The sequence below is a fragment of the Rhagoletis pomonella genome, unplaced genomic scaffold (assembly GCF_013731165.1).
Source record: "Rhagoletis pomonella isolate Grant_MI unplaced genomic scaffold, Rhpom_1.0 Rhpom_scaffold_00006, whole genome shotgun sequence".
NCBI lineage: Eukaryota > Metazoa > Arthropoda > Insecta > Diptera > Tephritidae > Rhagoletis > Rhagoletis pomonella.
In genome coordinates, this window is record NW_023458560.1 from 58,068,754 (window position 1) to 58,082,017 (window position 13,264).

Below are 13,264 nucleotides of genomic sequence, written 5' to 3' on the forward strand. Positions count from 1 at the left end.
ACATCAAAACCGATGTTTGTAAACACTGCGCCACATTCGTTTAGTTGTTGCTTTTTTTTGGCTCTACTTTGACGGCACTTTTACGCAGTTCTTTTTATAAAACAAACTAGCTCGCTGATTAACACGAACAACCACCAACAGCTAAATGCACAAATAATTAAAAGCTACTCACTCGCACCTATAAAAAGCAATAGACCAGTAGCAACATTGAAGAAATCTCAGCTAAACAAGTGACTAAGTAAAAACAACTAACAAACAACCGATGTGATGAAAATTTTGTAGACAAGACGTGTGATATGCGTGCAGCTGGGGATTTTAATCGGCAACATTTAGCAAACAAATGTTCTACTTTCACCAGTCGCCGCGAAGAGCAGACGACCAAGCTGTTGAACGGGTGCACCTCATGCAGTGCGCCGCAGCGCGCCACTAAGCTGGCTAACTGGCTGACTGGCGTGCTTCGGCCACAAATCGGCGGCAATCAGTTAGCCAGTCTTAATGTGGCGACAAGTGCACCACAACAGTAGCAACAATAAAAAACTACACGCAAAATGGCATAAAAAAAAACAGTTATCAAGCGTGGAAACTGCAGCTCGATTTTTTGTTCTTTTGAGTGTGTTTTTTTTGTCCCACAATCCGTCACGCATGCGCAATGTGTTTATGTGAAAAGATTTACAACGCTCTCACGCTTTCTCTCTTTGCGCGCGTAAAATACTCTCGGTTGTTGTGTTTTGCTAGCTTCATAATCTTATGCAAAGAAAAATTTATATTCCTATACATATTTACATACATGTATGTATGTATGTTTATAAGCCATTGGCTGTATGCACTTGTCGTTGTAGTAGTTAAGTAGCGTGAAGCTAGGAACACTTTGACGACTGCAACTTCACGACGTAACGACAGCGACATCATTTTGTCGACAAATGTCGTCTTGAAGCCCCAGCTTCTTAAACATTTTGAAGACCTCAGCGACATAGCAAATAGCTGATTTTAAAGTTTTACATTTTGGTATATTTATTTCACAAATTGTGTATTTTTATTTAAGTAAATAAGAGCAACATGAACAATCAAGAATATGTGATTAATTTTGCGACAATTTAATTTTGCAGCACTACATCTACTCATTGTCGCCGGCAAAATTAGAAATAGATTTAATTTGGCGACGTCGACAATTGCAGTCCTGCAGCCAAGATGTCGTGCTGTCGTCAAAATAATTGTGTCCGTAAGAACGTGTGTATTTAAAATTTGACAGATACTGCTTGTCGCTTGCTGTCGTCAAAGTGTTCCGAGCTTGAAACGCGCAGACGTCATGGCATCAACATGGATTAAAATCATATAAATATTGTTTTTTACCATCGCCGATGGAGCTGATATCAGGGATGCCAACTGCCCTGGGGCTAATTTCCCGAAATTCCTGAAAAAAGTTCTCCATTCTCGATGAAATTCCCCCCAAAATGAATTTTGCTACATATTTAAGGCACTTAAAGCGAATTTTTTTTTAATTAAAAACCAACAAATATCATTAACAGTCTTTTTAACATTTCATGTTTATGATATAAAAAGCTAATACGATGGCCTGGTGGCGAAAACGAAACGAGAAAAGAGAGTGTCAAACGCAAACGTGAAAAAAGTTAAGAATGTCGCTATGCATAGTTGGAATTGCTTTAATATCCACACGGTTGCACGAGGCAATTACGTAATGTTTCAAACCCGTGATGCAAAATGAGAGATTGTTATCACAATTGAAATCGATTTTTATATTGAATTCCCCAAAATTTAAAGTCATTCCCCGATTCTCACGAGAAATTCAAATTCCACCAAAATCGGGGAATTCTCTCCCAGTTGGCATCACTGGCTGATATGAAGTAGAATGGGGTGTGAGAAATAAACTTTTTTCAGTGGTAATGCAAATTTTTGTTTTGAACGATATGTCTTTTAATACGTTTATGGAAAGGAAGTAAGATCAATATAGCAAATGCAACTGAAATATTGGGGGATGGAAATCCCTTTCAAATGTACGTTCGAATATGGACACTGAATTTAAGAAGCGGTTTAAGGATAAGACTTTGATTAAGATTAATACCAGGATAATGCGTAGATGAGGAAAATGATAAAATCTAGTATAAAATAAAGATACTAATAAGATATGACAGTAATTTTTAAGCAAACAACACAACCGACATCAATGCCCATATACAAATTTAGAAGTACCGCCATTGAGATACCACATTTCCGATAAAAACGATGTATCCAAAACGGTAATAACGTTCCTCCTTTTCTTGAACTCGGTTAAAAAGATGAAGATGAAGGTAAATGAAACACTTACTACAAGGATAAAGAGGACGTTGAACATATTGATGAAGAAAAGAATAAAGATAAATATAAGTATAAAGATAAAAGTAAAGATAAAGATAAGGATTAAGATAAGGATAAAGATAAAGAGGCAAAAAGAAAGATAAAACTGAATGATTTATTTTGGAACGAATTTCCGTCATCCCTTGTCAAGTTTGGTTTGCAGACAAACCGGTTTCGGCGTTGTGCCATCTTCAGTGTCATTTTTCGAACCACCCTGTCGGAAAAATCAACCAACACCAACACATAAAACGGAATATTAAAATATGTCATATCATGTTATGTAGCTCACCTCACTTCAGCCCAACTCTCCTCATCTTAACTCACCTCAACACACCCCACCTCACCGTAACTCACCTCACTTCAACTCAACTCATCTCAGCTCAGATCAAGGAAGAAAATTACAAATAAATTTTATTTCTAAATTGAGCAGCGAATTAAATCGCAACTAATATTTTTCTTTGATTCTGGCTAAGACAGTTTATAGTCTTTTATAAGGCAATCGAAAGACAATAGGCAAGATAGTTTGAAACATTTTGTTTATACTGGGTCGAAAGTGTTACAAATAAAGCTGCCTTGTCAACTTTCATTTTGCAATGGCCTAGTGCCTCGGGCAGCGGACTGTTTTCTTTTTTAATAAATTTTTTCCGTTTTTTAGTTTAATTTTATTTTAATTTTTCAAAACGAGGAGGTTATCAATTCGTCGAAATAGTTTTTTTTGTATCTTACCGCATAACTTTGGACCACGTTAACCGATTTCTATAATTTTTTAAAGGAATTTGGTTTAGATCCGATCATTGGATCATGAAGAAATTAACGATACTCTTTAATTTTTATATGAGAATTGAAGTCGGGTTTCATTTTTGCTTAATTTGCTTAAAAATTACTTGCTTAATTAAATTTTTAGATTTTATTGTTTTAAAAAACACAATAATTTTTTTTTTTTAAATTCCCTTTAGTTTTTAGAAACTTATATTCAGTTTTTTGAATTTAATTTAATTTAATTTTTTAAATTTCATTTTCTCTTAGCTGTAAGATTATTTTGTGTTGAGGGGAAACATATTTTTTATAACTTTATTTAATTTATAGCAACTTTTATTATTTAGTTTGTTTTTTTTTAATTTCAATTTCTCTTTATTGCTAGATTATATTATTTTAACAGAAAAATATTTCTTATTTATATATTTTTTAAATTAATTTTTAGGAACTTTTTTTAATTTTTTTCTTTATTTCATTTAATTTTTAGATTTTATTATTTAGAGAAGATATTACTTTTTAATAGCATTTAATTTTGAGGAAGTTTATTATTTATTTTTTCCTTTTTAGTATATATTTCTTCTTCTTCTTCTTTTTTAATTAATTTATTTTTTTTTTTAGTTTTTATTTTTTGTAGTATTAAAAAGAAAAATATAAATTTTTTAATCTAATTTTTAGAAGACGCATTGCTAAAAGACAAACTGAATAACTCTAGGACCTCCTCGTTAGCAGAGGAAGAGCTGACGGGAAGTGAGTTTAAGTGAGGCATGGTAAGTTTATGTTATATCTATCACTCTCTTAGTGTATACAATTTTTAGGAATATAGGCTACATACATATGTTCCAACTACATATAAGCAAAATCGGCTAGCGAATGCAATTTCTAGGAATATCTTCTGCAAAAAAAGAACCCCTCAATCGTGCAGCGGCAGAATCTTTTATCTTCATTTTCTAAAATTCCGATTAAAATGGTATTATTTACATTCAATTAACGATTTATAAAAATCCTCTGTTGAAAAGTGAAAAAAAAAAATTTATTACCATGCAAAATAATCACGGAAGAAAAAAAGCCGTAAACAAAAAATTTAGATCTTTTTCGGGCAACAAAAAATTATTCATAAATTTTTTTGAAAAAAAAAGTGAACGGTATCGATGTAAAAATATTTTTTTCTTTCATGTATCTCACTTTACAGTGATAATTACATACAATTTTGCTTTTGATATTACTTTTCCTTTAATTTTGTATCAACGTTACTCTTCCTAATAACTAGCTTAATAATTTTTCCCTTCTGCCAGTTTTTCATATTAAATGTAAGCAGAAAAAATTATTTGTCACTACATAAATAACTTTCGTAAAGCTGGCTTAAGTTTTTAATACGCATTTAAGATTTATTTATCGACAAGTGCTAATTGTATGATTTTCGATACTTAAGTGCGGCAACTCACAAAGAAAATTAATTAAATAGACATAAATATATGTACATACCTACATACAAAGGATATTTATTTATTCACATGCATATATTATAATTGACACTTTGAATAACTTTACCGATTGCAGCAAACAGGTGAATTATGTAGTTTATTTGTCATGTACTGGTATTATCATAAACAAACCTATAATAAAAATTGTTGTTAGGACGAGTTTATGTTAACGGCTATTATTTACTCTTGGTGCAGTGTACGGCCGAAGTGCAGCACAAAGGCTGTGGCAATGATGCCACGTGATGCGTTTAATCAATTATTAAAATTCTCAAGCATTAATTAGTTCCCTATCAGATCTGCCAGGGCAGGAGAGGATGCGTTCATCAAGAACCCCCGTGTTAATCTTAAGCTTAAGCTTCGAGATCTATGCTTCAAGTTGAGGCACCACTGGAAAGGAGCCAGTCCACTGAAACTGTAGAACTGATTAGAAGGGTAATAAATATGTTATTCGGACTATCAAGCAGCAATACGGGTCTAGGAAGAGAATGCCTGCCTTATGCAAACTTGTATTTCAAATCGAGCCGGCTTGGACTCCACGACGCAACGATCACTTTCTTAGCATTTCTCAAAAATATCAGGGCTGCTCAGGATGTTTTGAAAATGGTCTTGGATTTGCAGTTGGAATTGCATTTGTAAATTTTATGCTTGCTGCCATGGCAACCGTGTCTATCTCATTGTTGTGAATTTAAAAATGCAACGAATATGCAAATGCAATAGCATATGCACAAGATCCTGAATAGCCCTATCAAGTATTGGTAATTAGTTCTTTTTTGCAGCAAATATTTTTTATCGTTTTTGCCTACTTGAACCCTTAAAAGCATGAATGAAATTGCTGAGAAAACGTTCGGAAATGCATCATCAAAAAAATATTATTGAATACCGCAAAGCACCCTGCACCTGCCCCACCCTGTGCACGCTTCGTTGTTTAGCAAAGACACATAAGGTTCGGACCTCGGCAGGAAGTTGCTAACGAAATGTTTTTCCTCACATTTCTTGCTCAGCGATTTCGTCTTGCCTGCAATATTGCCCACCATTCGTTTCGAAATTTTAGCCAATACAAACACCACCAGCAACTTTTACAAAATGCACTACCCGGTAAACGGTTTGACAATCAGCTGTAACGCCAACTCAGCTGTTTACATTTGGCCAACGCAGTTCATAAACTAATAATTTTTCTGCAAAAAAGAATCTTTTTAGTTGAATAAAAGTGTATTAAAATGGATTTGGAAAACGAGCGAGTGCTTAAGTTGATATTTCCTGATGGTGTGCCAGGTAGGTAATTAAAAAAATGAACCGAAACAGTATATCTACTACATACATATTTCTAGAGAATCTCCGTGAAAATCCGGAGCTCTATAGCTACTTAGCCAATTTGGGTACCTACAAAGTCGAGCAGCTGAAGAAAGAACAAACACGTTTGGCCGACGAAACCAAACGCATTGTCGAGCAGACGCAGGATTTAGCAATTTCAAATTACAAAACATTCATACACACCGCAGAGAATTCGCGTTCAATTTTCACTGAATTCCAAAACGCCGAAGAGCAAGTGGGCACATTATTGAGCAAGTTGCCATTGTTTACAGCAGAATGTGAAAGCTTTCTAGCCAAAGCGGAGGATATTAACGAGAATAGACGCATAAATTCAATAACTTTGAAGAAGAATGCACAGCTGTTAGAGATACTCGAGCTGCCACAGCTAATGGAGCGTTGTATACGCGAGGGACGCTACGAGGAGGCGCTCGAGCTGGCGAGCTTTGTGCAAAAGTTGGGACACAATCACAGTGACATACCGATTATAAAGGTGGGTGATGGTGGTGGCGGTTATAATGTAATTAGTTAACTACTTTAGGCGTTTTATTTGTTTTTGTCCAATTATAGAGCATCGTGCACTCAGTAGAGGCGCTGTGGCATACAATGCTGGTGCAATTGGTGGCACAATTGCGTACCGATTTACAACTGCCCAAGTGCTTGCAAATTGTTGGCTATTTACGACGCATGCAAGCATTTGGCAATAATGAATTGAAACTGAAGTTCTTGCAAGCGCGCGATACTTGGCTTATAGGCACGCTGAAAGCGATATCTAAAGATGATGGTGAGTATGCTGTGAGTTGATTGATTTCATTGTTAATTTTAAACATGTCTTGTGTAATTTAGCTCAACAACATTTGACCAAAACCATTGAGGTGACACGCATCAATTTGTTTAATATTATAACGCAATATCGCGCAATATTCCCGGATGAAGAGCCTAGTTCTGTTACCGTCGTCAAACCGTTGCAAGGTGTGAGCTGTGATGGTGAACGGCTCTTCCAGGCATGGCTTCATAGGAAGGTAATAAAATAATGGGTTTAGAAGTGAATGTTGTTGTTGTACCAGCTATGTATCTTCTAAGCCTGCGACCTTTGTATATGTAAATGACGACCAAAGGAGTTCAGCAAATAAAGCCAGTAGTAATATATGCTTGAGCAAGATCAAAGTTGAGCCGTTAAATATCTCTCCAGCCGATCTGACCTGCACTCCGCCTATTATATCTATGACAACAACAACTAATTTTGCATTTTTAATTAGAAATCCTTTAATAATATTAAATTAATATCAATAATCATATACAAAAAATTCTCTTCCAGATTGATGATTTTCTCCAGACCCTCGAATCCGATTTGGAACGCGGTGTCAGCTCCTTTGACACCGTCCTTGGGCAATGCATGTACTTTGGCCTATCATTCAGTCGCGTTGGTGCCGATTTTCGTGCGCTTATGGTACCAATCTTTCTACGCGTAATCAGAAAGAATTTCGAAAATGCCATCTCCAAGGTGAATGAAAGTTTCGCACAAGAACTCGAACGCTATACGCTCATTAATAAACCGACATTGCATACGCGCGCTCACAAAGTGGACACAACAAGCGTCACCATAGCGCAGGGCAGTGCCACAGCACAAGAACCGGAATCATTTGCACCGCCGGAAACTTTGCTCGACTTTCATCCGCTAGCCGCACTATGCAATGGCTACTTGAATGCACTCAACGAGTTACGTCTTTGCGCGCCCATTGCTTTGGCGAATGATGTAACGCGTGCGCTGCAATCATCACTAGAATTTGTGGCTACCAAAGTGCTCGGATTCTATAGGCAAGAACAGCAGGCTTTCACCAGCGCAGAGCGCGAGACATTTGTGAAATTGTGCTCTTGTTTGGCATACGATTTGATACCCTACATGCAGCGTTGCATACACGCCATATTTCCACAACAGACACTCACTAACCATTTGGGTATAAATCTGCTGACATTGGAGCAGCAGCAGATCACCTACTTGCAACAGCAAAAGATATTAGAACCGCTTAAGCATTTGCTACCAAACAAAATGCCGGATGTATTGTTGAAGCAAGGGCAGACGAAGTTGGCGGAGGCAACAGAAGCGCAACAAAGTGCCGCGTCGGCCATCGCTGCAGAGGGATAATCGCTTGAATGGGAAATCTGCAATAAAAACTAACATAGATACATAACATACATACTAATGAAACATAAAATGTCTTAAGCCCATAAATTAATAAAGCAAAAATAAACGAAATAAAGCACTAATACATTGACAAAAACAGTCGAAAACTCAATTATACGCTACAACTGACCACACAAATGTCAATTTCATATGTATGCCTCGCCATCAGCGAACCACCGTCACACTTCATTGCATCCTCCCACATATTAGGCATATGTATTATGTGTATATGCATGTTTATCTATGCATGTGTGTTCGCCTGCACACCACTACAAAGCAATGGTAAATACACTATATAATGTAATTTATGAATTACAATTAAAAAGGAAAAATTAGCCACATGAGCTGAAGCGCAAACAAGTTGAGCCGCAGCAGCAGCCACCCACTCAACCAATCAGCCATGCATACATCCAACTATACATACATCCAACTTTAGCGTCGCCCTTGCCCTCATCTTCACACATTCACATTCACATTTCGTTTTTGGTGGCTCAGGATGGTCGCTTACTAGGAAGTTTTATTTCACTACTTTAGCATTTGTGCTTTGGTCATCATTTTCTGTGCAGCTGGTGTAATAAAACTCCCCATTTGGTCATTTGGCAATTATCCCGATAAATTAGCAAAAATAGTAGCGACGCCAGCAATCCACAATGTCCAAGCTTTTCACATATTCACATGCACATACATACATACACACTTCTGTATGTCCATAACTAACTGTCAGGACAATAGCTGAAAAGCAAATAAATGAGCAAAATTTTAGCGGCGGCAATAGAGACAGCGGCAAGCGACTGTAGTCATAGGTTCGCGCGTTTGTATGTTCGAAAGCTGACCAAATCGACGAATGGATGGACGACTAGATAATTTTCACATTTATAAAATGAACAATGCACTTAAGTAGCACTAAAAATAATGGAAAGGGAGGGGAAACTGGATCATAACGTTGGGAATAAGCAAGTGTTATGAATATGTTTTCGAATATCTGTTGGCATGTAATTACATATGTATATGTACATAGATAAACATTTTGCATTTATTTACTTGTATATTATACAGTTATGTATGTATGCATGTGTGTACATATGTAGGCATGTACTATTTATGTAAAGGCTTCAATGAAATGAACTTATAAATCGTAAGTATTTTTGTAGTGGACTCCAAAGTAAACTGGGTTAGGTCGTCGAAACAATAGCCCTTGGTCGGATAAGACTGTAGTCATTCCGGTACGTTGTACCGGTTGTCGTGCAAACACATCTTGAAGCTTTCTTAGCCACCGAAGGCAGTATCCCTGAACTCATACGCTCACGACTGCGCGATATTGGCGTCCGGAAATTGAATTGATGACCTCTGCTCGAAAGCAAAAGACTGCCTCTGGGAACTTTTTCGCTTCTTCACTGCACGGAGCCTAACCCTCTCCCAAAAGAAATTAACCGCGACCCTCTTTACCACCTTGACGAAGGAGGTCACGCTTCAACCAGGTATCCACGATCCACGTCTATGGCACACCATTTCCAACGGTGAATAATTCGAAAATCCTGCCTGATAGCCTGCTCTCTTTCTCCGCGCACACAACCGCAATTTTCAATAAAGTACAGAGTCGCAACAAGGTCGTCAAGTCGCTCGCCCGCAGCCACTGGGCCAAAGAACTAGAGACGTTGTTGGCAACATACAAGGCAATTGACGGCCGGTTATGAATTATTCTGAGCCTGTTTGGTGGCCGACGACTAGTTCAAATACTACCTACAAGAGAGCACAACAAAATGTTCAGCTAGCAGTATTGGTTGCTGCGCTATGTCAGGGACTTCGTTTAGGTGCATCACATGCAGCAGATGGAGCCAAAACCTATTTTGACCTTGGGTCACACTAGAAGTAGACCACACTATTCGTGGCCCCATATTGCTCAAGCCGAATGACAAGCACATGCTCCACAACTGCCTAAAGTTCGAGCGACGGGCCGGTTCCTTCCGGCACCCAAGGAGTCTCAACGGCTGAACGAGCAACATAACTCCTACTCCAACTCGCTCTTCCCCCTCCAATCTTCATCCCGCTTCAAATCCCATGCTAGGACAACCGACAGCTCTTCGTATCTTACACCGTAATGAAGACACTTGACGCCATTTCGCATCAACATAGCTTCTATTAAGTACATAGCAAGAGCACAGTACTTAACGCCATATACCCTCAGGTAACTAACGCCCTTAAACCCAACCGCCCCTTAAGGAGAAGTGTTCGTTTGTCAAATGATTTCGATCCTCCCTTAACGACTAAAACGATCAGCGTCGCATTTCCTAAGTCAACGACAGTCGTCAGTACTTTTTTGAGACCAATTCTATTGAAGGCTAGAAGAATAAAACAAGGGGGCCCACAGGATGGTGGTATACCTGCCCAAAAAGTCCTTGACCAACCAGGCGCGGCGTATTTTAAATCGAGATACCCTATTTAAGCAGTCCAGGTTGTGAAATGGGTCGCCGTTGATATTGTAGGGGAGAAGGTAGCGAGAAAGATCATAGAATACCCGCGCTAAAAACGAGTACATAATCGTCAGTCCAGGACATCGTATTGCACTGTCGTATCTCCAAGAGTATACATATGCAGTAATCTCTTTCGATGCCATAAGGTCTTATTTCCACCTGTGAGATATCTACAACTATTGCAAGGTTTGCTTAATCTCTTTCGATAATCTTGCTCTTCCACAGATTGAAAGAGTTCTCCCGTACAAACGGGGTTATTGATATTCGTACCGTATCCTTTCTAATTCGTCTAACTACTTCTTGATACACCAATGCACCGTTGATGTGCTGCGGTGCTTAAAAAATTTCGCGCTTCTTTGTATGAATACTTAACCCCATCTATCATTAAGTCATCTAAAAAGTAAATTTGTAGGGGAGTATCTAAAGATCCATCGTAGTTTTGCGTAAATTTTTGGCAGAAGCAGTTCCTATCATAGAGTTAATACCGGTTAATCCAGGTCTTACGATAAAGGCGGATTCTTTAAATATCTCGAATCCAGCGCCATCTGTCGGAACCAATTTGTATGCATTTACCATAGATCTTCACACTAAATTTGCGAAGTTATAGCTGATTCAAAATTTCACGTCAATGGGGTGTGCCACGCCTCCTTGTTAGAGTCCATTTTTATACCCTATATTATGTCCAAGGTTATTGTCTAGCCACCAGTCAAAGGCCCATGAAAATCCATTTAGGAGTTCCGGAGATTAGTGAGTTCAAACAGACAGAGACGAGTTATCAACAGTTTTATCATAGTACAGAAGATAGAAGATGTATGTACATTATTAAATGTAGGAAGCAAATTTTTACATCAGATTTCCAAAACCTCAACCCCTAGGGTCAAAGTTCAGATTACCCTTAACCGACTGCAATCGGGACAAAAATTTATATGTGATATCTGTGATCGTGGTATTACCGATTAAAGGGGGCGAGACTGAAAAAAAAATCGTTCATTTGATCTTTAAGGACCCCCCTAATGTACATATGTAGTATTTTCTTGTGCTGCTATGTACGCATGTACAGTATTGGCCAATATAATAGCACCCTCATTTCAAAATGATATTTTTTGCCACTCGTGTTTATTTATTTACTTTTTTCTCAGAAGTGTTAGAATTTTTTCGAGTACAGCGTGGCAAATGAACTTTTCTCTCAAAGTTTACACTGCTGGCAAATGTAAACAAGGATTAAAATTTAAAAACTAATTAATACAACTAAAGTAAAATATATCGAAAATTAACAATAAAATACTTTTTTCGCAAAATCTATAAAGGACCCTTTTATTTCTCAAAAAAACCTGGGTAACAGTTATTCGTCGCCACGCTGTACTGTTAGTCTGGGGCTCTAAGAGGTTCCAAATTGACGTGTACATACACATATGTATGTACATCTGCTTATATACACACGCGAACACTTACCGACCAACTAGTAAAATATAAGTACCGGCGGGGTCAAGTGTTGGGGTACATTTGACTAACAAAAACCGCGGTGTTACAACGGTAAATTGAAACTGACGCATAACCAACAACTAAAACCTATTCAACAAAATATTGCAAAGTAAAAGCAAAGCAAAGTGCAAAGCAATTGATTGGTTGGATAGGCGTTTTGAGGCTCTAAGCGGCCAAGGGGTATGCCGCGTGGTGTGCGGTCAGTTCAAGGCGAGTCAATATTTATGCAATTTCGCGCGCAATCACTAAAATTCCACGAAAAAAGCGACCAAAATCCAACATCACAACTACAACTACAGATTTTTCTTTCTTTGTTCGCCACTATTGCCAGCGCGCTTGATCGCGTATACGCCCCAGTGCACCAAGAACAACGAGGCAACGTTATTCATATAGATACGATATGCAATTTCGCGAAATAAATGTATGCACACATACATAAATATGTTTACATGCATACATACATATGTATGTACATAGATGTGCGTAAGCAAATGCATTGCACATAGCCAGAGAGAATATGAGAGTAGCAGCGGGAAGTTCCCAAAAAAGGAGACGATTTTAGGCCCATATGCGTAACGAAATTCGTTCGGTGCATTGTTAGTCAGTGGGTTTGTTGGCTTGCTTGTGTGTGTGAGTGTGTGTGTGCGTGTGGGAGTCTGTTGTTTGTGCTTATGTTCGCTATGTGTTTTTAAGTCCACCACTAAATATACACGAATGTAAGCATTGGACCAGCAGTAATCCGTAGGGAGCGGTGAGGGTTAGCTGCAGCTGCAGTGTGGAGTGAAAAAAAAAACAGAATGCTAGATTCTGCTGCTGCTACTCACAGCAAAGGCCATTGCAATGCACTAACAAAACAAAAATACTACAAAAGCACCCGCAATAGCAATGGCAGCAACAAAAGCAACACCAACAAAAAAACAACAACAAGTGTGTGTCACAACAAAAAGCATCTACCAGTTGGCAGCTATCGAATTGAGCAATGGAGGGAGGTAAAAAAGAAGAGTTTATACTTAGATACTTGCCCAAAATGCCTCAATCACGGAGCGTAGGTACTGTGTTTTCGGGGCGTCAAATTCTGTAAAAGTTTTCACGGAACTGGGAAAATTTTACAAGGCATATTTCACTGAAGAAGAATATGTCATTGTAAGCATTAGGAATACAGAGGAATGTTTCTAAACATATTTATCACTAGCTACAAACAAGTGGGAACAGTTATACGACGTTTACAT

At 38.0% G+C, this 13,264-nt stretch overlaps 1 protein-coding gene across 1 annotated transcript; it reads left to right on the forward strand.

Moving 5' to 3' along the window:
• Window positions 1-5,716: 5,716 nt before the first annotated feature.
• LOC118741016 (conserved oligomeric Golgi complex subunit 8) lies at window positions 5,717-9,103 on the forward strand. The gene is made up of 5 exons (XM_036472802.1): window positions 5,717-5,861; window positions 5,918-6,390; window positions 6,468-6,681; window positions 6,744-6,919; window positions 7,216-9,103. Exons 1-5 carry the CDS (start codon window positions 5,807-5,809, stop codon window positions 8,041-8,043), a joined length of 1,746 nt encoding a protein of 581 aa, XP_036328695.1. The 5' UTR covers window positions 5,717-5,806; the 3' UTR covers window positions 8,044-9,103.
• Window positions 9,104-13,264: the final 4,161 nt, after the last annotated feature.

Coding starts and splice junctions, on each gene's coding strand:
- LOC118741016 (XM_036472802.1), top strand. CDS start 5,807: ATGGATTTGGAAAACGAGCGAGTGCTTAAGTTGATATTTCCTGATGGT. Junction 6,391..6,467: donor GTGACATACCGATTATAAAG/GTGGGTGATGGT, acceptor GTCCAATTATAG/AGCATCGTGCACTCAGTAGA. Junction 6,682..6,743: donor AGCGATATCTAAAGATGATG/GTGAGTATGCTG, acceptor TGTGTAATTTAG/CTCAACAACATTTGACCAAA.